The sequence below is a fragment of the Tauraco erythrolophus genome, chromosome 17, assembly GCF_009769465.1.
Source record: "Tauraco erythrolophus isolate bTauEry1 chromosome 17, bTauEry1.pri, whole genome shotgun sequence".
NCBI lineage: Eukaryota > Metazoa > Chordata > Aves > Musophagiformes > Musophagidae > Tauraco > Tauraco erythrolophus.
This window is the reverse complement of record NC_141481.1, coordinates 13,898,020-13,922,385: the sequence shown is the minus strand read 5'-3', so window position 1 is coordinate 13,922,385 and position 24,366 is coordinate 13,898,020. Positions and strand designations below refer to the sequence as shown.

Below are 24,366 nucleotides of genomic sequence, written 5' to 3'. Positions count from 1 at the left end.
AGCTGCGGTTGGCAGAACACTAAGAGAGTCTCTAAACATCTCAAGGGCTGAAGTAATGTCATCACAGAGTGATCTGGACACGACATAATGCCACCAAAGAATCATGGCGAAAAATTCACGAGGCTGTGATGCGACAGCGCTGCCTTAGAAAAGCAGCAAAGACAAAAATCCGAAATGTAAGTAAAAGAAGGGGGAAAAAAGATGCCATCAGATGGTTGTCACCAATGCAAGCAGATTTCTCAGCCCCCTCCAGTCCGTGATTCAGTCTTTCTCCTGGAAGTGATTTACAATAACGAAAGCGAGCTAATACCCAGATGTGTGAAGTATAGAGTATATTTGGCTCCGATCTGAAGCATGTTTACTGTAAAGAGGAAGAGTTGTGAGATGAATCTTTTCTTTGACAGCTCTGAGATCTCTTAACCAAATCCCACACAACCCCGAAGTGCTCTCCTATTTTCTTGAAATTTAATTAGGGGAGGCTATATTGCACACACAATTATATACGTGTAAGATAACTGGAGCAGAGGGCTCTAAGGTATGTAGATGAGAACAAAATTTGTCTTTAAGCAAACCTGCACAGGTGGAGCATGTTTTCCTTGGCATGAATGCTTTGCTGGATTAAGAGCTATATTTGTAAAACCCTCCGAGACATCAAAAAAGAGGCGCATTATCAGTCCTATTCCTGGACCAGCACTACAACTAGAACGAAACATGCTACAACTGTGTTGCAAGAAGCAGGATGCTACAAGAGGCAGCCCAATGTCCCACACTGACCGCATGCAATTCTTACTGCTGTTTATGCAGATTGACACCCCCTCAAAATCTAGAAGCAGACTAAAAAAAAAAGATTATTCAGAGCAGAGTGCTCGGGCTGACAGGCCACCAAACGGGGAGTCGGGAGCTCTGAGCTGCGCTCCTGAAGTTATCCGTTATTTGCTCTCTGACCTCTCCAGCTTCCTGAGCCTTAGCATCGCTGAATATAGAAATGGGGATGAAAATGCGTCTTGTCACTTGAAAAGCACACCCAGATCACCAGGCTGAAGACCTTGTGTTTGCCAGGTCCGACCCTGGGCCAGGTTGGATTAAGCCTCAGACGCTCCCAAGGCTCCCACCCCACCCAGAGCATCATGCGGTGCCCCGCTCCGGCTGCCCCGTCCCCTCCGATGTGCCCCCGTACCAAAACTGGGGCACGAGCAGCGAGGGAGCTCTCGCTGCCGAGCTGCTTTGCTTCTGCCCGCTGACGTTAGCTCCCGTAACGTTGTCCGAAAAGCGAGCTCTCTCCAGGTCCTCAGCCTGTTCTGGGAATTGGCACCTTGGCGCTCCCCCTTGAAAGCCTAATGCCGTTTCTTTCCCCCACTGCTCCTCTGAATTCCCATCTAGGTGCTGTATTTTCTGCTGGCTGCACTTCAGCTCTCATCCTCCAAGAAGCCGTTGCTAAAGAAAACTCTATCCCCAGGCTCATGTTTACGAATGCCTTAAAATACAACTCTGCCTCCCAGCATGTGTCTCTCTTTAGACTCTGAGGATCCCACTCCTCCCCGTTCATCCTCTCCCTTTTTAAGGAATCGCCGCTTTTCAGAAAAGCTTGTATCACCCAACTTACGTCTTTTTGCAAATAAAGATCTTGGAGGAAAATTCCCTCATCCAGTTGGAAGTTGGGCGTCGCAAGATGAACTCCGGTCTCTAAAGACTACGGATGGTCAGGGCTGTGAATTTAAACCTCAAACGAGGTACCTGCGTGAAGCCACCACTAATAGGAGGCTGTCTAAAACTTATTTTTTTAAAAAAATAAAAAGAAGCCCGTCTGAGATTTATTTAAAAAAAAAAAAAAGGAGCAGCCCTGAGAAAATCATCGCTTTTAAGAGAAACTTTGTCAACTGAAAGCAAATTTTGCTGTTGTGCATGAAGTGTCTTGGCTGCAAATGAACCACAGCCAAGTCAAGTTGTGAATATGACATTAATCTAAGGCACAACCTTTAGCTCTACACTTCCACAATATTTTACTGCTGAACTGTAAATATTTGATCTGTTGCTCTTCAGAGTAAAACGGATCTGTCGTGCTCATCGGCAGAGTTATCAATTATTCCAAAGTATATTTATTGCTCGTTAAATGACTTGAACAGTACCTTCTTCTTCTGATGTTATTACGTGATATTCGGCGAGTAAACATGGAAATTGGAATATTAACCCTTTATCTTGGGAAGAAAACATTTCCTATCTGACAACACATAGAACTAAGTACCAACAAAGACTTTTCCAATACACGCTGGAGCCTGGTTAATTATATATGATTATATTTCTTTCTGTTTTGGGGTCACACTGAGTGCTAAGATCCAGCTTCCATTTGCAATCACTAGAGAAATAAAACAGCATCCTTAAGTCATCAGCAAAGAATGATTCAATCCATTGAAAGAGGATTATAAAAACCTCTTTGCACCATGAAACAAATGAATCTAAAGCCATGACTCACATACACCGGCAGGATGATTTTTTCAGAATGACGATGAGCTGAAAACAGGCTTTGGAGAAAAGTTTGAATATTGGCTTTTTAGCAATTCTCTGTTCTGCTTGCTGAAGGTGCAGACATCAAGGAGGCAGGAGTATCTTGTGCGGTGACGTCGAAACGGCACAGATCATAAAATCATAGAATCACAGAATGGTTTGGGTTGGAAGGGACCTCAAAGATCATCCAGTTCCAACCCTCCTGCCATGGGCAGGGACACCTTCCACTATACCAGGTTGCCCAAAGCCCCATCCAACCTGGTCTTGAACACTTCCAGGGATGGGGCAGCCACAGCTTCTCTGGGCAACCTTTTTTCTGACATTTTACACCTGTGTGAAGACCTGGCACAGGGCTGGGAAAGCTGTGTTACAGACAGACAGTTTGCAGAAGGACTCTCCAGGCCCACTGTCTGGTGAGAACAAGAGGCGAGAGTCAAGGAACCCCAACCTTGCCGAAGGCTGCCTCGGCAGCGTGCCAGAAGCTGGAGAACTGGGCTGGTTTGGGTCGTCGTATGGTCGGACGTAGAGGACAGGGCTGGATCTGGCCTCCCAGCCTGCACTGGAAGGGCTGGTAATGTGTTCTTTGTTCCAAATAAACCTCCTGGATCTAGTCTAAAATGGAGAGTGAGAAATCTGACTGGTATGAGCTTTCGCTGCTGATGGAAGTTTAGCTGCACCGCAAAGGGACACGAAACCTGCGGCGGTTTCCCCCTTCAGACACCGATTAGAGCAAATATTATCCGAGAAGCAGAAAGTGCCCCAGCAGATGAGATGCCAGCGATGCTGCCTGCAAGCCGCCCTGGGAAAGCACCGGGGCTTCCTTCCACCAGGTACATCACACCAGTGGGAAAACCACGCTGGTCCGAACACGCTTTGCAGGATCAGGTCCTCGGTGCTCCCGCGGCAGCGGTGCCACCGGCCAGCTCCTGCCCACACGACTGAAATGTGAAAATTACAACCTCTGGTTCTGCCCAGTCACTTTGTCACCATGTTCCTTGCGATGAGTAATGTCACTTTTAAGCCTAATTATGCAGGGATATTTATTACCCTACGCTTGGCCGCAGCGCCGGGGTACCTGCGTAATTTCACAGACGAGTGACACTTAAGACAGCACATTACTGTCAGCAGCCTCCATCTCATTTCATGCTAATTGCTCTCCAAAATTGTGTGATGCAGTTTTGACACAAACCCATTTTCAACAGTATCATTAATTCGGGGGGAGGGCAACATTTCCTGAAGTAATTACAGCCCAAATCCTCAGTCATTCCTAATTATTTAACGCCGCCCCGCCCGAACACACTTTAATGTTGATTATCAGAAACACATGGATTATCTCCTCAACTTTGAAGTGGGATAAATGGGTCTCTTTAGGAGAAAGTAAATACTACCTGTTGTAGTCAGCGACTCACAGTGTTGAAATACTTAGTTTATCCATTTTCAAAAGCAGTTATCAAACCTATTATTTGTTTGATGGTCCAGATGTTGGTGTTGGACTAGATAACACCATGATACATTTTAATGAACTCATCATGGTTTATATGCTCCCCTGTCCTCAAACGATCATTTCTGCTTCAAAGAAAATGAAGAAAATCACAAGGAATTTGGTGAAAAGAAAGTAGATCCCAATGATAGGGATGCTGCTCATAGAATCATAGAATCACTGAACGGTTTGGGTTGGAAGGGACTTTAAAGATGATCCAGTTCCAACCCCCCTGCCGTGGGCAGGGACACCTTCCACTACACCAGGTTGCCCAAAGCCCCATCCAACCTGGCCTTGAACACTTCCAGGGATGGGGCAGCCACAGCTTCTCTGGGCAACCTGGTCCAGTGCCTCACCACCCTCAGAAGGAAGAACTTCTGTCTTATTCCTAATCTAAATTCCCCTCTTTCAGTTTAAAGTCATCGCCCCGTGTCCTGTCACTACACACGCTTGTCCAAAGCCCCTCTGCAGCTTTCCTGTAGACCCCCTTTTGGTACTGGAAGGTAATCCAATCTTCCAGCTAGCCATGATACACGTGAGTAAATCCTAAGAATTTATTGTACATTTTTTAATGCAGAATTTAACGTGGTTTGTCTCCATTTCCCTTCCTAGAAAATGTAGTTTATTTTGTGTTTTATTTTTCAGGGTTATCATATCGTGCCAGCAAGTAACCTGAGCATTGACCTGCTCCACTGAGGCATGGGGTGTCCTGGAATCATTCTGCAATCATCCTCTAATACCAGCTCTGCAGGTCATGGGGCCGTTTTGTCATTTCTGGGACAGATGGCAGCCCGTGACTCAGGGGACAAGACTCCAGGAATGTTTGCTCGGCAGAGCGCCGTGCTGCTCATCTGGTGACACATGCGACGATGTAGCAGAACAGGCACCTCATGCCAAGATCTTGGGGTTTCTGGAGAATTTTTTGGGTAGATCTAGAAGCAGAACTTCTGTGGTTGACAGGTATCAGCTTTGATTTTTCACACCTGGAGAGGAAAGTGACCCCACATTGGTCATTTCATAGAATCATAGAATCATCTGGTTGGAAGAGACCCTCAAGATCACCGAGTCCAACCGTTCACCCTGCACTGTCAGGGTCCCTAAACCATGTTCCTCAACACCAAATCCACACAGTTTTGAAACACCTCCAGAGATGGGGACTCCACCACCTCCCTGGGCAGCCTGTTCCAATACTTCACAACCCTCTCTGGAAAGAAATTCTTCCTGATATCCAACCTAAATTTCCCCTGGCATAACTTGAGGCCATTCCCTCTCATCCTGTCATTCCTAACGTGGGAGAAGAGACTGACCCCCATCTCCCTACAACTTACTTCCAGGTAATCGTAGAGAGCGAGAAGGTCCCCCCTGAGCCTCCTCTTCTCCAGACTGACCAGTCCCAGCTCCCTCAGCCGCTCAAATCTAGTGGGAATCTGGGAGGGAAAAAAAAAAAAAAAAAAAGTGGGAGATCCTAAAGTTTGAAAAAAACGTTTCCTCTGCGCTGTCCCCAGACTAGCTTCCCTGCTTTTTTTCCCTTCCCATCCCGAGCACCGTGGCTGCTGCCGCCGCGGCTCCCTGCGCTCCTGGAGCACCCTCTGGTGTTTTTGGAGCCGCCATCCTCACGCCGGAGCTCCGGCAGGGCTGGAAAACCAGGAACCAGCAGGAACATCCACCTCCTTCCCCACCGCCCGCCGGAACTCGCTCCCGCAGCGGCAGCGCGTGGATCTCCCCTGGATCACCCCTGGATTTCTCCAGGACCGCGCTCCTGTCGCACGGGCACTGGGAGCCCGTTTGTGGCGCCCCCCCCCCCCCGGGGCTCGCTCGGCCGCCACCCGCCATGATGCGGCCACCGAACGGCTCCCGCGGATCGCCCCCGCCGCGGGGAGATCAGCGAGAGGCGGCTAGAGAGGCTCCGCCGCGGAGGCGCTCCGCGCAGCGCTTCTCTATGGTCACTCTGGCGCGACCGGAGGTCGTTTCTCTATGGTGGGGCGTTGGAGGACGCGGGGTGACGTCAGGAGGGGTGGCGCTCTAGTGGGGAGGGGGGGGGGCGGTGATTAGTCGCCGCTCTAGGCGGAGGCTCTATGGTCAGCCGGGCGTCGGCGAGGGCAGGTCTCTATGGTCGGAAGGCGGGCGGAGAGTCGCGCGCCGGGCCCGGCGGCGCTCTAGGCCGCCTCTCGGTGGCGCGGGCGGTTGCTAGGCGGTGCGGGGCTCAGGCCGCGGCGGATCGGCGCCGCCGCCGCCGCCGCCATGGCCGCCTCGGGGCCCGCGGACGGGCCGTGCGTGCTGTGCTGCGGCGAGCTGGAGGCGGTGGCGCTGGGCCGCTGCGACCACCCCATCTGCTACCGGTGCTCGGTGCGGATGCGGGCGCTGTGCGGCGTGCGGTACTGCGCCGTGTGCCGTGAGGAGCTGGGCCAGGTGAGGCCGGGACCGGCGCCCCGTGGGCTCGGCCCGAGGAGCGGGGCCGGGACGGTGGGGAGGCCGCGGGCCGGGCCGGGCTGTCGGGACACGGAGCCGGGCGGGAGCGTCCCCCGGCCCGCAGCTCCCCGCGGTTACCCGCCGTCTGCCCCGCGCCCGGCGGGGCGGCTGCCGTTCGGAGGGGGAGCGGGAAACAAAATACGGAGAAAATTTTCCCATTTAAAGGGCATAGTTTTTGGGGCTGTAAATCATCCAGGCTTCCTCTCCAGCGTGGGAGTGACGTGATCCCAGATGACTCCATCCGCCGGCCGACTTCCTGACTGGATTTCCAGCTTGGGGGAGAACATACTGGGTGTTCTTCCAGGGCTCGTGTGACGGCGCACCGCGCTGCCATCGCCCCCGGTTGCCGTGAGCCGGCTGTCGGGCGTGCGCTGGAAAAGTCGTTTCCCCCCGGTTCCAGTTGCTCTGTGCCATCTCTGTGCCCCTCCCGGCCCTGCTGGTGCCACGGCGCCGGGCTCTGGCGCCGAGTTCCGCGGAAGCCGCGGCTTTGCGGGGCGGAGGCAGCCCAGGAGCTGCTGCAGCCCTGAGCCGCGGGAAGAAAAGTTGTTCAAGGATGGTCGGGAAAACAAATCTCCATATGTGGATTTGTTGACGCACAACTCGTGCGGTGGAAAACGAAAAACAAACCCTCCAAGAGGGAAATAATTGGTACTGCCACTGAAAGGAATACACTGAAATGGTTTGGGAAATGAAACGAAACAAATATAGCTGGGGGAGGGGGCTCTCTCCTTGGCGAAAGGAGCCACCGCCCCCTCCTCCCCGCAAAAAAAAACACCACCAAGCAAAAAAAAAACCACAACTATTTGCTCTGGCAGCTTTTCGTGTTGTTCAGATGGTTGGAGGGATCGAAGATCTTGGGCTGTGCGCTAAAGATCCTCAGGCTTTGTGGAGACAAGAAAGGTCACTCTGGTTTTTAGACTGGGCTTACTGGCACGTGAGGAGCCTCTGCACAAAAAAAATAATCTCTGTGAAAGTAATTTTATCTCCGATCACCCTCTGAGGAGCTGCTGCTCTGCTTCTCCTGGCTGAGGAAGCAGTGAGATGTGATGTTGCTCTTCATCCTCAAACTGGCTTGTCTGAGGGTCGCAGATGGACTGTTCAACTCGAGAGCTTTTAATTTTTTTTATGTTGCTGCGTTAAGTGGCCTGAACTTTGGATCATTCTGCCATCTCTTTCCCTCATTTATGAACTGTTTAAAATGTTTCTTTTATTCCAGTTGACTGAGAGGTCCTTTTTAATGGCTGTGCTCATTTTTTTCCCCCCCTGGTCTTTAAATGCCTTTATAATACTGTTCTGTCTGTTCACCCATCTGCCCCAAGGAAAGGAAAAAAGATTTTGGGGGGCATAAACCACATCGAAACCTCCCTCGGATGAACTGCAGGTACATGCAGGACTCAAAACTGGGTCTCTGAGTTTGCATAGTGTGTGTGTGGAATTAGAAGAGGCAACTCCAACACTACCAAATCCCAGCTGGTGTCGGACAGGGTAGCATAGACCCAACTGGTGAGTGTCACCGTGGAATGTCCAGAGGAAATACAGGGATGAAGATGAGTGGCAGCGCAGGACGTGCCGGAGGAGAAAGCAGGATATACTTGTTATGCTAATGTGTGCTTCCAGTGATGCGTAATCGTTGCGGTGAGGTGAGGAGGGATTGCTTGTTGACCTGCAAACTAACCCTGGCGGGTGCTTGGATCAGGCTTGGAAGATCTGTCCATGTGTGTGCAATTGTTCTTGGAACTGCTGGGCGAAGTCGTGTTGGATTCCTGTGATAAAGTGGGCTTTCCAGCAATCCATTCCCCTCTTCTAAAACTCACTGTGGGCTGCAGTGAAACGTTGGTACAATTTCACTGAAATGAAATTTCTTAAATAATTGGAGTTAGACCTAGTTGTTGTTTATCCAACAAACTTAAACTTGTGTTCTTTTTATTTTAAGCTGGATATTTCAGCAAGTCGGGTGTATTTTTCATTTTGGTTAACTTAACAGTAACACCACTGTAACAAAAGCTTTAAAAAAAACCCCACAAAACCAGACACAAAAGACTTCTGGTATTTCACCCCAACAAGAGAAGAGGAGTGATGTAACAAGACTCAACTGTTCTGTAATTGAATGTTTTTATTACGGTGGTATTTCTAGATTTTCTACTGAAAGGTGATTACTGTGTTTGGGTCTCAGCCCTTCTGAGCTGGTGCAGGTAACTCCAGCTGTTCCATAACTGTTGCTGCTACCCCAGCAGTTCCCAAACTGGGAATGTGTGCTGGAGCAGCCCGGTGGTAGGTGGCTTCTGAAGGAGTTTGTGATATTGTAAATGTCTGCAGTGTGAGACCCACGCTGCGTGGGGGTCAGTGGGAGCAGCTGCGAGCAAGCTGCTTCTCTTAGAAGGGGTGTGTGGAACAAATAATTTGGGAAGTGATGTAGTGTTTTGTTTCTCACTTTCCTGGTAGTTAAGGAAAAAGAAGAAACAGTGGCTTCCCAGTCAGACTGTGAGTAATGTCCCTTTTCACTTACAGACTGCAGGTTTCTGTGGGATCTCCTACCAGGAGATAGGAGGGAGCTGACTGCAGGGCTCTTGGCAGGCCTTCGCTGCGGGGGGTGTCGAACTGGTTGCAGATATTTAATCTCAGCACAGCTGTGGCAACAAAACATACCAGAAAATAATTTCCTAATCTAGTTCAAAATCCAAAGACCAGGCTCGTCCAGCCCACCTCGCTCGCTGGAAGTTGATAAGGGGCAGTCACAGTGGCGCTGCTGGCCGTGTTGGGGGCAGTGACTGGGGGTGGTGACGAGCAGCTGAGACTGGCACGGAGGGGTTGTCCACGCTGCAGGCTGTGGCGGAGTTCCCTGACAGTTTGTGCCAAGGGCTTTATCTGGAATCCCAAGGACGGTGCGGTCTGAGTGTGCTTCCGCTGATTCTTGTGTTGTGTTGACTGCAGGTTGTCTTTGGGCGGAAGCTGACGTCTTTCTCAACAGTAGCACTTCACCAGTTGCAGCACGAGAAGAAGTACGACATTTATTTTACAGATGGAGATGTTTATGCACTGTACAGGTAAGTACTGGGATCCCTTCTGTAACGTATCCCTAAACCAGCATGTTCTTATCTGTGTTACGTGGCAGGAAGTGCCTGCTTCAGCCCGGCAGTGTGGTTTTGTTTCGTGGGAGTAGAGTGGCTGCCGTGTTGCTCTGTCGATAGAAGTTGCTTTTTGCTTCTTTATCAACAGCAAACTTGCTGAAAGGCTTTTCAGTCGTTATGTGGCTGCTCTGGAAATTGGTAGGGACTGAATGACCATTATAGTTGTGTTTGTTGGTGTGCTGCAGAAGGACTAGTCAAAACCAATTGTACCAAACATGGCACGAAAAGAAGAGCAACCTTGTCTGCCTACAAAGGTCTTGATTCTAAGTGAGAGGAAAAAAAGAGGAAGTAAAAAGCCAATGCAGAGTGAAAAATGTGGCATCAGCATCATGTCCTAAAAATGTTTTTCATAATGGGCTTAATTGGGAGGCTTTAAGATAGCTAAAAGCAGTTAAAAGGAAGGAAGACTGGAAAAAGATGAAACCATGCAGGCAATGATACCTTTTTCTTGGAGAATCGTGCATTGTATCCAACCTGATTTGGGCAAGGAATGGGGCTTTGCTGGTACATTCCCAGTGTTGTATGGTTTCGTATTTATGGAATTGGGGTATGGGTTTAGTGAGCAGAATCAGCTGGAAGCGTGTTCTGATGAATTATACACCAGCTCTGGGAATTGCTTTTGCTGCTCTGATTTCTGGAGAGTTGCTGAGGTTACAGTTCTGTGGGAGCAGCCGGGTGGAAGGGAGCAGTGTCTCCCACTGAGACCAGTGCTCTGTCTTCAGTTCTGGTTGGGAATCATCGGAGCTTTTTTGTTGGGGTTATTTTCCCCTGCCCCGTTTGCTTTTGCAATTCTTCGTCTCCCCCCATCGCATTCTTCAGTTTCTGGCGTTAGAAGGTGTAATTAGATCGGATGCGAGTGTTGCATGTGTCAGCTGAATCATAGAATCATCTGGTTGGAAGAGACCCTCAAGATCACTGAGTCCAACCGCTCACCCTGCACTGTCAGGGTCCCTAAACCATGTTCCTCAACACCAAATCCACACAGTTTTGAAACCCCTCCAGGGATGGGGATTCCACCACCTACCTGGGCAGCCTGTTCCAATACTTCACAACCCTCTCTGGAAAGAAATTTTTCCTGATATCCAACCTAAATTTCCCCTGGTGTAACTTGAGGCCATTCCCTCTCGTCCTGTCATTCCTAACATGGGAGAAGAGACTGACCCCCATCTCCCTGCAACTTCCAGGTAATTGTAGAGAGCGAGAAGGTCCCCCCTGAGCCTCTTCTTCTCCAGACTGACCAGTCCCAGCTCCCTCAGCCGCTCCTAATAGGACAAGTTCTCCAAACCCTTCACTAGTTTCATTGCTCTTCAATAAGCACTGAGGGCTTCCTTGCGTGGACGTGTTGCAGGCCACTCGGAATTTTGTGGTGCATTTCTTACACCGTGCCCATTGCGCTCGTCTCTCGCAGCCGAAGCCTCTGTGATTCGGTTCTGTGCCCAACACATGACAGAGTGTCCGTGGAACAAGCAGGACACTAACCTCGTCAGGGGTTACTGGGGGAGCTATAAAAATGCAGCCTTCTGTCACTGACAGAACGTTTGTTTTTCCATAAAGATATGGGGTTGCTGAGAGGGAACCGGATAATTTTCAGGAAATCTTTCTTGTGCTGTAGGAAGCTGCTGCAGCATGAATGCTCCTTGTGTCCGGACGTGAAGCCGTTCAGTACCTTTGCAGACCTGGAACAGCACATGAGGAAGCAGCACGAGCTCTTCTGTTGCAAACTCTGTGTTAAACACTTAAAGGTGAGCCAGTTGTACGTTTTAATGTGTGGGAAGGAGGGGCGCTTCCTTATACGACCTGCAAGATTACTCGGGAACGTGGGAAGAAGGGGATGGCTGAACAGCACTGATTTATTTTTAAAGTTTCCTCTGTCTGCCTGCAGTGAGGCCAGTTGCTTTGTTTTAAAGTCTTTCTTCTTCCATAAACTGACTAATGAAGAATGCCTCCAGGTTCTCAGTGGATCATATTTTAAATTAAGTCCAACTGTGTTATAACCTTCTGATGTCAGCTCCTCTGCCCCAACGTGTGTGAGTACCAAACCCTAAGTGTCTGCTAGGAAGTTAATCCTGAGTCGTAGGCAGACTTTGGTGCAACTCTAATGGTACAGACTCAGTGTCTATTAAAACTTACACTCGCAACAACTTCTGCGAGCTGAAACTGTAACTGAAGAAAACATTTGATGCCAGTTCAAAAAGCAGAATGCATCGTGGAGTTGTGGACTTATTTCTCAGACCAGGGTCAGTGTAGCATTTGTAGTTGCATCATGTACAGGATGAGAATCCGTCTTGCTGGTTTAATGAAATATAATTATATTTCATCATCTTGCCTATTTGTTCAGAGCAAATTTCCTGTGCCTTGTTGACTTGATTGGAAAATGAAGCTCACTGTTGCCTGCGGTTGGTCTGCTGTGTTTGATGTGCGCACGTAGAACATGACCAGGGCTGGTCTAAAATGGATTTTACAACCTATTAAAGATAAAACAGTTACTGGAAAGCTGAGTTATCTATGTCTGAAAAGGTCGTGTGTGTTGAGCCTTAAAACTACTCATCTCACCATCACCATCATCATCCTTTTTTCTTTTTTAATCCCACCCAAATTTCACTTAGAAGGGCTGGTGGGATGTCGGTCAGGCGATGGCTTTTCATGGTGTAACAGTCAGAACTCCAGCTTTCCCTGGAGCTAGAGTGGGGTTTGTGTTTCTGAATTACACATCAGACAAAATCAGCAGCTGCTGTTAAATGAGTTCTGGGACTGCCAACCTCTGTGTCTGGCCGTTGTCAGCATTCCTTGTTGTTGCAGGAGGGAATTCAACGCCTGAATACGCGTTTTTAGAACTCGTTACACGTGGGTTTGTACATGTGTTTGTTTCTCTGAAACCAGTAAAGTATCAGATGGGAGAAGTGCATTTGTCCTGTGGTGCCACAGTTGGTTTGTGCCAACAGGACTGTAGTTTCCTGCCGACAGGGACGGGATCCAGAAGTGGTCAGGTTGACCTGGATGAATGCCAATACATTGGTGTTTTGGGTTTGTTTTTTTGTTATTTTTTTTTTCAGGGTTAGCTTTCAGTGAACTGATCTGACTCTCTCCTGTGATTGTGCAATCACTAGAGCTCGTTCAGGGGAGGTGGTCGGGCGAGGACACGGCCACTTGGGGTTGCAGTGTCCTTTGAGCTCTGGTGAAGAGAATCCATGGTCGGGTTAAGTAGCCAGCTCTAAAGGGACTTGTTTGTCATTGTCTCTCGCAGAGAATCCACAAACAATAGTAGAACTTGTTGACTTTTAATTTCAGAATCTTGCAGAGATTTTTGTTTCACAGAAGAATGGTCCGTTTCAGTAGTACCCACTGAAAAGAAGTTCTTAAACTCACAGAAGCTTCAGCCAGTCAGCCCTAGCGAAGCCAAGTAACCTTTTCCCAGTTAACAGTCCTCGTCTGGGCGAGAGATGAAGGTTATTCTGCTCTCAAGGATGTGTTGAGCTTCTTGGCATCTTCAGAACCCTTCCTACCAAAATAGCTTATGTGTCAGTAGGGACAGAGATGGCTTAAAATACAAAATTTGTTCACTGGACTGTATGGGTTGTGTGTAGCTGTCTTGAGGTAGTTGCTCTCTGAGGAAAGTGAAGCAGCTCACTTCTGGTTTATGGGGCTTTTTAGTCCAAGGATTCAAAATACTGTATGTTAATAAATACATATGGAGGATTTTTTTCCCCACCAGAGATTTTAATTTAAAGTTTCTTGCATTATGTTAATACCCCCCAAAAAAACGCGAAAGGGAAAAAGCTGAATTAGATCAGTTTTCAATGTTCAAACTGAGGGAAGCGCAAGGTAGATTTAATTTGGATCTATCACTTGAATTTTGTTTCCTATCCGCTGAAAATTTTAGATGTCAGTTGTCAAATTACATCTTTCTGAAGCAAATCTTCCGCTCCTACACATGAACAAGTTGTGCACGACCCGGCTTATTCCATTTTGTTCTCTGTTCACAAGAGGTGATAAATATATGTGGCTTTTTTGTTGTTTTTTTTTTTTTTCCTTCAGATTTTTACTTACGAACGGAAGTGGTACTCTCGTAAGGACCTTGCCCGCCACCGAATCCACGGGGATCCGGATGACACCTCTCACCGCGGGCATCCCTTGTGTAAATTTTGTGACGAGCGTTATTTGGATAATGACGAGTTACTGAAACACCTCAGACGAGATCATTATTTCTGTCATTTCTGTGACTCTGATGGTGCTCAGGAATACTACAGGTTTGTGCAAGCAGTTCATTCTTCTGTGGCTTAAATTTTGAGGAAAAGTTGCTTGGATCTGCTCCGAATTTTGGGAAAAGCAGTGCTTGAAGACAGAGGGCAAGAATGTGAGCAGGTTGGCTGCAGTCTTTCTTGTTCCTCAAACCAATAGCCAAAGTGATCACTTTCTGTCCAGTTCATGTTTTAAAATTTTCTTCATTAATGCTAAACTTCAAAAGTTACATTTTGCAGCGTGACAGCTGATGTCCGCAGCTGTCTGGTGCGTTAACTCGAGTGCTCCAGGGTTTGTGTGCAAAGCAGATGGAAGTGAATTTTCTTTTTTGGAATACATGCCCCGTGTGCAGCTGGATGTGATGAGTATCTGCCAGCAGATCTAGTTTAACATCTGGGATCATGCTTTAAGGTCTGCGTCTACTGTATGCAAGTGGTTTCAGCTGGGAAGCGTGCCTGGGGATAGGGAAAGAACCAACTGCCCAGGCTTGTCCTCACTTCATCTTGTGAGAGTAACCACAGACCGTTAGCTTCTGCTATGCTTTCCCAACAAATGTGTTGGGAAGGTTGCAGCTCGGCCTCTTTTCTCTTCCCAGTGATTACGAATACCTTCGCGAACACTTCCGCGAAAAGCACTTCCTGTGCGAAGAGGGCCGGTGCAGCACGGAGCAGTTCACTCACGCCTTCCGCACGGAGATCGACTACAAAGCGCACAAAACAGCCTGCCACAGCAAGAGCAGGGCGGAGGCCAGGCAGAACCGGCAGATAGATCTCCAGTTTAACTATGCCCCAAGGCACCAGAGGAGGAGTGAGGGTGAGTGGGGCTGGGGGCGAGGTGGACAGAAATGTATTCTTACTGCTTTGAGGGTTTTCAAGAGCATTTGGTGAACCTTTTCTAGCCAAGGAGAAATTCTTTTACAAAGAGGGTGATGTAGTAATAGGACAAGGGTCAATGGCCTTAAACTGAAAGAGGGGAGATTTAGATTAGATCTAAGGAAGAAATTTTTCACTCTGAGGGTGGTGAGGCACTGGCACAGGCTGCCCAGAGAAGCTGTGGCTGCCCCATCCCTGGAAGTGCTCAAGGCCAGGTTGGATGGGGCTTTGGGCAACCCGGTGTAGTGGAGGGTGTCCCTGCCCATGGCAGGGGGGTTGGAACTAGATGATCTTTGAGGTCCCTTCCAACCCAAACCATTCCATGATTCTGTGAAGCCTTGGAACAGGACCTTGAGAGGTTGTAGAGTTTGTCCTTGAAGATAACCAGAACTTGACCAGACAGGGCCCTGGGCAACCTAATATAGTTTCGGTGTTGTCCTTGCTTTGAGTGAGGGAGTGGAGCAGATGACATCCAGAGGTCTCTTCCTACCTAAATGGTTTTACATTTTTTTCCCCCCCGTGTGTGGATTTAATTATGATAACATAATTTCAGGAAAATTGCTGACTTTCTTCTCTGGTTTGTAATGATGTGAATGACTTTTATATTACAGTTAATGCAATGCAGTGATGAACATGGAGCATGAGACCAGGGTAGCTTGTCCACGTAGGAGTGCAGAGATTGACATACATAGAAACTTCTCCTGTGTGGAACTGTATGTAGAGAGATCTCTGTATGAAAACACAATTACTCAAACCTCACGTCACAGGTTACAATGTGTGGAATCCATATACTGCAGAAGAGATTTCAGTGTAGCAATCCTGACTACTTAATCATAAGAAAGAAATCAAGATAGATTTGTTTGTAGTAGTGTATTTTTGCTTTTTCCAGGCATAGTGTGATGCCCAGAGTAGAGAAATAACTTTGAAAGTGATCAACCATCCCTCTTGTTTAGGTGTTATAGGTGGAGAGGACTATGAAGAAGTGGACAGGTATAACAGGCAGGGGAGGCCAGGCAGATTGGGTGGCCGAGGAAACCAGCAAAACAGAAGAGGCAGCTGGAGATACAAGAGGTGAGTAGCACAATGTTTTGTGGATTTTTGTTGCTGCTTAGTGGTGTTTTTTATTTGCCAATCAATGTATTGGTGGACCAGTAGGAAGGAAATGGGTACAAAATTTGGAAGCCCCCATAGTGAATCCCTGAAAGTAGAACTGGTTTTCAGTCTAGCCTACGTGCTGACTACATGCCTGGTCAAAGTGAAATTATTTTGTGTGAAGTTTCAACTCTCTGGAGTTGACCAAGGAAGCAAACAATGTAATCTTCAACATGTGGGTTAAATAGTCTGGATCCTAAATTAATTTCAGCAACTGTTTTTATGCTGACTTTTCTGAACCGGATTTTCTGAAGTAAGTGACAAGTGTTTGCAGGCTTAATGGACTTTTTGGTCTGGGTAGTCATGAAGTTCCTATTCTGAGGACCATGCTTTTCATTGAACTAACAGATCTCTGCGTGGCCAGACTGAGTGCTTTGGAAAAAGAGGAGGGTTAAGTATTGAAGTGAAATTTTGCATTTATATGTCTCTTCATCCACACAAGACCCAAGTGCTCTATACATACTGCACATCTATTTTTCTTCTCACTGGACGGCCAGCTGGTTCATTACTGATGATTTCACTGGGGAAAAAGGTCCATCTCTAAACACTTATATGTTGGTGTCGCATGTGGGTCGTGCATGTGTTGAAGGTTCATGACAAACCATGTTTCAAAGAATGACTGTGGCCTATAAGTGTGGTTTCATACGTTTGGAAATGAATGGGAGAGACAGGTGTCCCCATGCATCCTTGGGACTCTCTCTCCCAGTTCACTCCGTTTTTTTCTGGCCTGGATTGTTATTACCACATGTAGAATTTGCAAATCCAGGGGCGAAGGTTGCCTGTCTCACCGGCCAGTGCCAGGGCGTGTTGGAGTGGTGGGTTTGTTTTAACCTTCTCGGCAGGTGGCAGCACCAGATCAGGGACAGTCACAGGAGCTGACACCGCAGAGGTGAGAGCTGGAGGGAGACAAAGCTGCTCGGTAATCCTTCCTCTTTGACCAAGAAAATCTGCCCTCTTCTGTAGGGAAGAAGAAGACAGAGATGTTGCAGCAGCAGTCAGGGCATCTGTAGCAGCCAAACGGCAAGAGGAGAAAAAACGGGTAGAAGACAAAGAGGATAGAGGTAAAAAGGAGGACTTGAGGGATTCTGAAGTGCTCAGCTCCAAGCGTGTGCCAAAGTCTTCAAGTGATGCCACAGGTTAGTGTTGACCGCGTTCTGCAGCTGCAGGGGGGCACCGTGGGCCTGGAGATCAGCCTGGCCAACGCGGGGCTGGCCGTGCGTCCGTCTCCAAAGCTGGTGGACATGGATAGAGATGCAGAATCGTCATCCAGCAGCAGATTTGCAGTGAAGTGTGTCAGAGTGGGCTGGGATTCTTGCAGCAGGTTATACTTGAAATGGAGATGGGTAGAAATATCGAGTGCAATTAACAACGTCAGAATATGTGATATTCCATCCAAATCCATGTCATCTCAGAGCGCGCCATTGCCTACGCCAGCATGCCAGAACTGATTTATTGTGATGCTTGAGCTGAGTTTCCCCTTTTTTGAGAATAAGTTATTCCCAGTAAAAGTTAATAACTGGTGAAAGCAAACCTTTAATTGTTTTGAACCAGGTCCAGCTTGGGACAAATAAAGATGATGCAGTGGTGTTTGGATATTACTGTTGCTCCTGATCCATGTGCCACTGTTTTATTGCTCGTACAGTTGGATTCCCACTTAAAGATGATATGCTTCCACTGTGAACTGAGAGCTGCTGAGAGCTCGTCTGGTTGATGGGTACTGCTCAGCTGGGGATGATGAGCGAGGTTATCTCCCCCAGCTGCCTGCCCAGCTCGTGTCAAAACTGGTACCAGTCTGTCCATGAACTGCTGCGCTCCGCAGCACCGGATTTGGATTTTGAGGCAGATCTAAATTAAGAGTGAGTTATGTGTCAGTGTAAAATGACTTCCCGGGAGCTAACCGCTGAGCAGCGTGGGCACCCGTGCAGCAGAGGTGTGATGGACAGCTCAGAGGAGCAGCTTTCCAGGTGGAGAAGCACTGGCATACCTTATTCGGAGCGCTGAGGCTCTTATGAGTAGCCTGAACCTGGGCAGGCAGTTGAGGGCTAAGCTCTGGGAGCAGCATGGAGCAGACAGCTGGGGGCACTGGCATCTCGATCTCTAGAGGGTTCCCTCAGAAAGTACTTACCAGCCAATGTTTTGCTCCTGTAAAGTGTCATGAATTTCCTGTCTGCTATAGTCAGTCGCAGTGACATAATGGTGGATGCAGTTAATTGAAGGAAATAGTGATGCATGGGTTTAAATTGTCCTTTTGGAATGTCACAGTTAATGACATCATCAGCTGCTGACAATAGGACTTGTTAATGCTGCTGTCACGTTCATTGATAGCTTCCACTCTGAAATTCATGGATTTTAGTTGAAAGTGTTTCTTTGCTCTTTTTGTCAACACTCCAAAAGAAGCAGCAGCTAACGGAGCTTTAAGCCAAGATGACTTCCCAGCAATCGGTTCAGCAGCAGGACCCCTACAAGGGTAAGTCTGTGCAAGGCTGCAGCAATGAGAAGGCAGATTTAGAAACTTTTTATGTTTTTATGTTTCTGGGGAAAATAATTTTACAGATTACTTCAACTACAAATGCTTCCCCTCTGCTCTGGCCCTCTTCTGCCTCAAGCTGCTTCTGTGCCAGTCCCCTGCATGAATGGCATCGGTCGTTGCTTCAGTTCATGGCTTGGGATCTTTGGTGGTGCCATTTCAGGGAAATTCTCAGTATTCTCTGTTCCAGCCATTTTTAACTCGACAGCTTATCTTGAAGGAGTCGTATACTGGGAATTTTAAAATTCATCATCTCCTGAAATCGGTGATGATTAGAACAGTGTCTTTGCAGGATGTGGCAGCGCGGGTGCGCCCGTGTGTACCCGTCTAGTCGAGGTGAGGTGTACGATAACACAGTGAGACTAGTGTGACCTCTTTGAGGAGACTCATTCCAGCCACAGTTTGCAAGCCTGAGGGCGTTTGCATCCTGTTCAGTTGGGTCAGTTGTGCCACTCTAGGTGATGGTTTGAAGAAGACTGCAGTCAGGCATGGAGCTCGTTGTGTAACGGGGTGCTTTTCCTTCCTCGCAGCTCTGCCCAGCTAGCACCAGTTAAGCTTAAAGAAGAAGATTTCCCAAGCTTGTCATCCTCTTCAGCACCCACCGTCTCTTCTGGGATGTCTTTGACATATACAGCGACTGCAAAGAAAACGGCTTTCCAAGAGGAGGATTTTCCAGCTCTAGTGTCCAAAATGAAGCCTAACAATAAAACAGTAACTAACATCACATCTGCGTGGAGCAATGGTTCCAGTAAAAACGTGGTCAAAGCCATTAGCAGCCCCTGTGTGAGCCAGATAGCCAAAAAACCACCCTCCTTGAGCAGCACTAAAGGAAGTAAGAAGAGCAGTAAACTCCCCCAGTCGGACGATGAAGACGGCGGTAGCGGCTTGACGACCCAGGAGATCAGAAGCACGCCGACCATGTTCGATGTGTCGTCCTTGCTGGCAGCTTCTACCTCACAAACTTTTACGAGAGTGAGCAAGAAGAAGAAGATGGGAGTTGAGAAGCAGAGACCGTCATCCCCGCGCCCGTTGCAGGAGACGTCGTTTCCCAGGTCACCTGCTGAGAAGCCGCCGGAAGCAGAGCAGATGGCCAACGCGCCCTCTGCGCTTCACGCCCCCGACAGATCCGCAGCCATCATCAATGGTCACTCGGAAAAAGCATCAGCCATCTGCACTACACCCAAAGAGCCCCCTGGCCTTAAAAAGCCCGCAGTGACTAACAAATGCCCCTTACCTCAGGAAGACTTCCCAGCTCTTGGGAGCTCAGGATCAGCCAGAATGCCCCCGCCACCAGGTAAGTGCTGCCGGGCATGGCCAGCTCTCCTTGGGCACAGCTTGGAGCACTGTGGCAGGTGGGTGAGGTGCATCAACTGCTCCTTCTCTTTCTCTACAAGAAAGATGGGGAGAGGCTGTTCAGGAGGGCCAGTTGTGATAGGACAAGGGGTAATGGTTTTAAAATAGAGGGAGGTAGATTCAGATTGGATATTCGGAAAAGATTTTTTACCATGAGAGTTGTAGAACACTGGAACAAGTTGCCCAGAGAGGTGGTGGATGCTCCATCCCTGGAGATGTTCAAGGCCAGGTTGGACGAAGCCCTGAGCAACCTGATCTAGTTGGAGATATCCCTGTTCCTTGCAGGAGGGTTGGACTAGATGACCTTTGAAGGTCCCTTCCAGCCCTAACCATTCTATGATTCTGGCTCCCAGGTGAAGGGCAGTTTTGCCACCACGTGCTAGGTTTGAAAAGGCAGCCTGGGCGACGCCGGTGGGCTTGAAGGTCCTCTGTGAAACATGGTGGAAGCAGTGGCAGTGTTGGGATGCCTCTGCTCTGTGCAGCTGCAGGTGTCTGCTCTACCCATGACAGCTGTCTTTACCTGTGACAGCTTTTCTGATGAGTCGTGTCTGACACACGTCTGTGCTTTTGTGCTTCAAGATCTAGTTGGGAAGCCCCTGCGGGCCAAGGGATTCTCTCTTTGCTGGGACCTGTGCCTGCTGGTACTTGTCAGTTGGCTTGTTTGGCCACTTTTGTTCCATGTTTGCAGAGATGTAATGCCCTCGCTTGTAGTGGTGCCATAATCTTGCAAAACTGGAGTAACACACCGACAAACGTGACTTGCAGTGGTTTGCAGGAAAGCAGACTCACATCAGGAGGCGCTTGCGCAGCTGTTCTGTGCTGCTCTGCAGATGTTGCATGGTGGAGTACACCAGGACATGTGGTGCCTCGTGCTGTTGGACTTCTGGAGTGATTTCTCTTCACTTCAGTTATGGAAAAGTGTTTTTCATCAGGAGGTTTTTAAAATTATTTTCTATTGAAAAAGTAAATTAATAGTTCAAGTGGTTTCTTTGCAGAGTAACATCAGCCACTCTGAAGTGCTTCTTGACCTGACTGTTAAAGCCACAGATTTCTACCTGTCTAATTTTTAGTTTTTTACCAATCTAGTGATGTCTGCACTGCTGACTCCTCTTCTTGCTTGTGGAGAGGACATCAGCCCCCTGGTGTTAATTTTAGACAGTGGTACGTGGGTGCCACAGGTATGTGCTCTAACTTCCTGCCTGTTCTCTGCTTTCATTTAGGCTTTAACACTGTGGTGCTGTTAAAGAGTCCTCCTCCACCCCCGGGACTGTCGGTGCCTGTTAGTAAACCCCCTCCAGGTTTTGCTGTAATTCCATCCACCAATGTCTCCGAACCTGTCACTACATCTTTGAAAGAGTAAGTAAAAGTCCTTTGAGTTTGAGTTACACATTGCATCTCGGTGGTGGCATACGGGCTTCGAACACCACACGAAATACTCCGAGGGGATCTTTGGGAACAGGTGCCACCGCAGAGGCCAACCATGTAACGATTCCCGTTCTGGAGTCCCTTAGCAACTGAGGGCTGGATTCAGGAGAGTTGTGTCAGAGAATGCACGAGCGTTGGGTGGATGCAAGTCTGAGGAAATGAAAGCCTGAGCAGTGTGGCAGCTCAGACTTGTCTTTTCCAGATTTATCTGGAAATCTGCAGCTTCAACATACTCCTTAACCTTCCCACTGATTCTGTCTGAGCCCCAGAAGCAAGGTGCTGAAGCACGTTTTCCTTGGTGATCTCTAAATGCCTTCATTGCTCAGACCTTTCTAGTAGCTGGTCTATGGTCCGTGCCCTTCTGGGCTAGAGAGATGTTTATGGGAAAAGGGGAAGGGAAAACTTGTGTCTGTTTAATAAAGACATTTGTATTAATCTGCTCAGTTTTATTCATGGTGTAGGTCTTCATTGCCCACGTCTTTTTAGTGAACTTGGCTTACAAAGCAGCTAGTCAAGACTGTGTTGAACTTGCACCTTAAATATTCTTTCTGGGTAAAGCTGGAATCTGCTAAGTAATCCCACAGGACACATTTCATCATCCCATCAGGATAGCTATATGCTGCTTGTAGTAATGGTGCGTGTAGTTGGGTGGAGAAAGGGAGTGGGAAGTGGCAAAGGGAGTATAGAAGAGAATAGCCATATAATGTATATCCCACAGCATCTTTGTGTAACATGAAACGATGTCAAAGTCACTTTTGGTCTTCTCAAATGCAGGCCAAAGTCCTGTCACGGATCCTACTTGATACCTGAAAACTTTCAGCAAAGGAACATTCAGCTCATACAATCTATTAAAGAATTTCTTCAAAGCGATGAGTCCAAGTTCAATAAATTTAAAACTCATTCTGGGCAATTCAGACAGGTGAGTGGGCAAGAACCTTCGGATGGCTGAAACCTTCCTCTCTGGGAGAAAGTGAATCCCAGTGGGATTTTTTTTTTTATCATTATTATTTTGTTTTTTTCCTAATTATTACAATTCTCTTTTCACTGAAGGGTCTGATTTCGGCAGCCCAGTATTACAAAAGTTGCAGAGAGCTGCTTGGAGATAACTTCAAGAAAATTTTTAACGAATTATTGGTGTTGTTGCCAGACACAGTTAAGCAACAAGAACTGCTTTCTGCTCACAACGACTTCAGAATCAAAGAAAAACAAAGCTCCAACAAACCCAAAAAGAACAAAAAGAACGTTTGGCAGACGGACTCCAACTCCGATCTCGACTGCTGTATTTGCCCGACGTGTAAGCAAGTGCTGACTCAGCAGGACGTTGTCACCCATAAAGCTTTGCATATCGAGGATGAGGAGTTCCCCTCCCTACAAGCAATCAGCAGGATCATCAGTTAGCTTTTTGAAGACCAATAAAACAGTCTCTGTCTATGAATATGCACTTTTTGCAGTGAGTTTTGGCGGTGTGGCGTGGCCGAGCGTGGGTGCCAGTGGAGTAGCCGGGTGGCTGTCGGAGAGCCCTCCGTGCTGTTCCTCGGTGCTGGGCAAAGGGATCGCTGGACTGCGCCGTAGCTAAGTGACATCCAAAGCCTGAGCTTCCCAAATGCCCGAGTAGAGTTAGGCTGAGATCCCAGGGCGGGCAGGCAGGGAGCCACTTTTCTCCTGTGACATGCAATAGCTGGGAAAACACTTTCTGATCTGAACTCTGACAGGGGACGCAATAGGGGAATAAGCATCTGGTTTGGGTTTTTCTTTCTTTTTTTGGGGGGTGGGGGAAGATGATGGATCACTGAAATGAACGGAAGCAAAAGTGGCTTCCCTTATGATATTGTGATTTTATTTTATTTTTTGTGCTGTTTCTGTGACCACGAAGATCACAGTAGTCAGGGGTACAAAGGTGCAGAAAAGGACAAGATGCTCCTGGCTGGTGAGTAACCGTTACAGCTGCGTGTCTGGAAATGTTGGGCTGCTCATACAACCAAGAGAATTCCTGTCTGAAAATGGAATTAATTCTACTACTTGAAGAACTGGACCGATCTGTGTGAGGAGTTGAACGGGAGATTTGAAGTTGCCTCTGACCTTTTATGTAACGTGTTCTTTAAAGAAACTTCTTTTGTAGCACTGCATGTAGAGTAACGTTAAGGCTTTACTTGTGTAAAGCACACTTCACCCTAATTTTATTTAATGACTGCCATATTCCTGATTTCTTGGATGTATTAATGGTGGTAGCTCCAGACGACAGCACACTGGGACATTAAATGCTGCTGATCACTGACCGTGTTTATCTGCAGTGCCTTTAAGTGCATTTATCTGTTTACAGTGCTCTGCACTAACAAGGATATTTTGTTCAGACTGCACGGAGCGTTTACATCCTGTACCTCCCATGGTGATACTGGTCTGAAGTAGCGTTGCTTACGTTGCTTGGGCATCCCTGAATTCCACCTCTCGGAGACAAGAGGGGAGTCGGGTCATCGTTTGAAGGAACTCCTCCGGCAGCGGCTGCGACGGGATGGAGTGACAGAGTCATCCCCACATGCACTTCCATGGCTGTAATTCAGTGTCTGATTCTCTCCCATCCTGGCAGACCAGGTTTAGTTATTTTTTTAACATGTAGGACTAAAGCTGGAATTAATTTATGTAATTTTTAGTGACAGAACACTGCTTTTATGCAAGCATCGTTTCTATGAAATCGAGCTCAGAGTATTGCTGAAGAGCTAGTCCTGGCTACAACGTTTTCCTTGCCTTACACTTCTTATTTTTGCTTGCTGTCAGGCTGCAAAGCGCTTTTTTGTTTCTTTTTCCCAATAATTAGGACTGTTTGGAATACCTGAACGTGTTGTATTCAGCACGGGGGCCAGGCTGCACGCCCTGACAGGGGGATGGAGGGGGGATTGTTTGGCTGCATGGCTGTTCATAAAATGCATGAATACCTGGCAAGTAGTGACGCTTCCGTGTTCCTGCTCCGAGTCGGGTTCCTCGGGCGGAATGGGGGGCCGTGCCCGTGACAGTGCCCCCACCCCGCTGATGCCAGCGGCACGGGGGTTCGATGCCAGCTGCCCCCCCCACGCTTCTACTCAGCAATTGATCTACGCTGCCACCTCTTCCTAAATTTGTAAAGTTCAGAGGAAATGGAACGCATATCCTTACGTCTTCCCTTGATTTTTTTCAGTTAATTCCTTCTGGGTTAGCAGCTCGGGAATTCCCAGCAGGTGGGTGCTG

The 24,366-nt window shown here is 48.1% G+C and overlaps 1 protein-coding gene across 1 annotated transcript; it reads left to right on the top strand.

Moving 5' to 3' along the window:
* The first annotated feature begins 6,223 nt into the window (after nt 1–6,223).
* ZNF598 (zinc finger protein 598, E3 ubiquitin ligase) lies at nt 6,224–24,143 on the top strand. Its single transcript, XM_086622000.1, has 12 exons — nt 6,224–6,391; nt 9,383–9,495; nt 11,192–11,321; nt 13,615–13,826; nt 14,414–14,631; nt 15,644–15,761; nt 16,806–16,978; nt 18,237–18,309; nt 18,900–19,663; nt 20,943–21,078; nt 21,922–22,066; nt 22,198–24,143. Exons 1-12 carry the CDS (start codon nt 6,224–6,226, stop codon nt 22,543–22,545), a joined length of 2,598 nt encoding a protein of 865 aa, XP_086478126.1. The 3' UTR covers nt 22,546–24,143.
* The last annotated feature ends 223 nt before the right edge of the window (nt 24,144–24,366 follow it).

Coding starts and splice junctions, on each gene's coding strand:
- ZNF598 (XM_086622000.1), top strand. CDS start 6,224: ATGGCCGCCTCGGGGCCCGCGGACGGGCCGTGCGTGCTGTGCTGCGGC. Junction 18,310..18,899: donor GCAGCAGGACCCCTACAAGG/GTAAGTCTGTGC, acceptor CCTTCCTCGCAG/CTCTGCCCAGCTAGCACCAG. Junction 21,079..21,921: donor GTCACTACATCTTTGAAAGA/GTAAGTAAAAGT, acceptor TCTCAAATGCAG/GCCAAAGTCCTGTCACGGAT.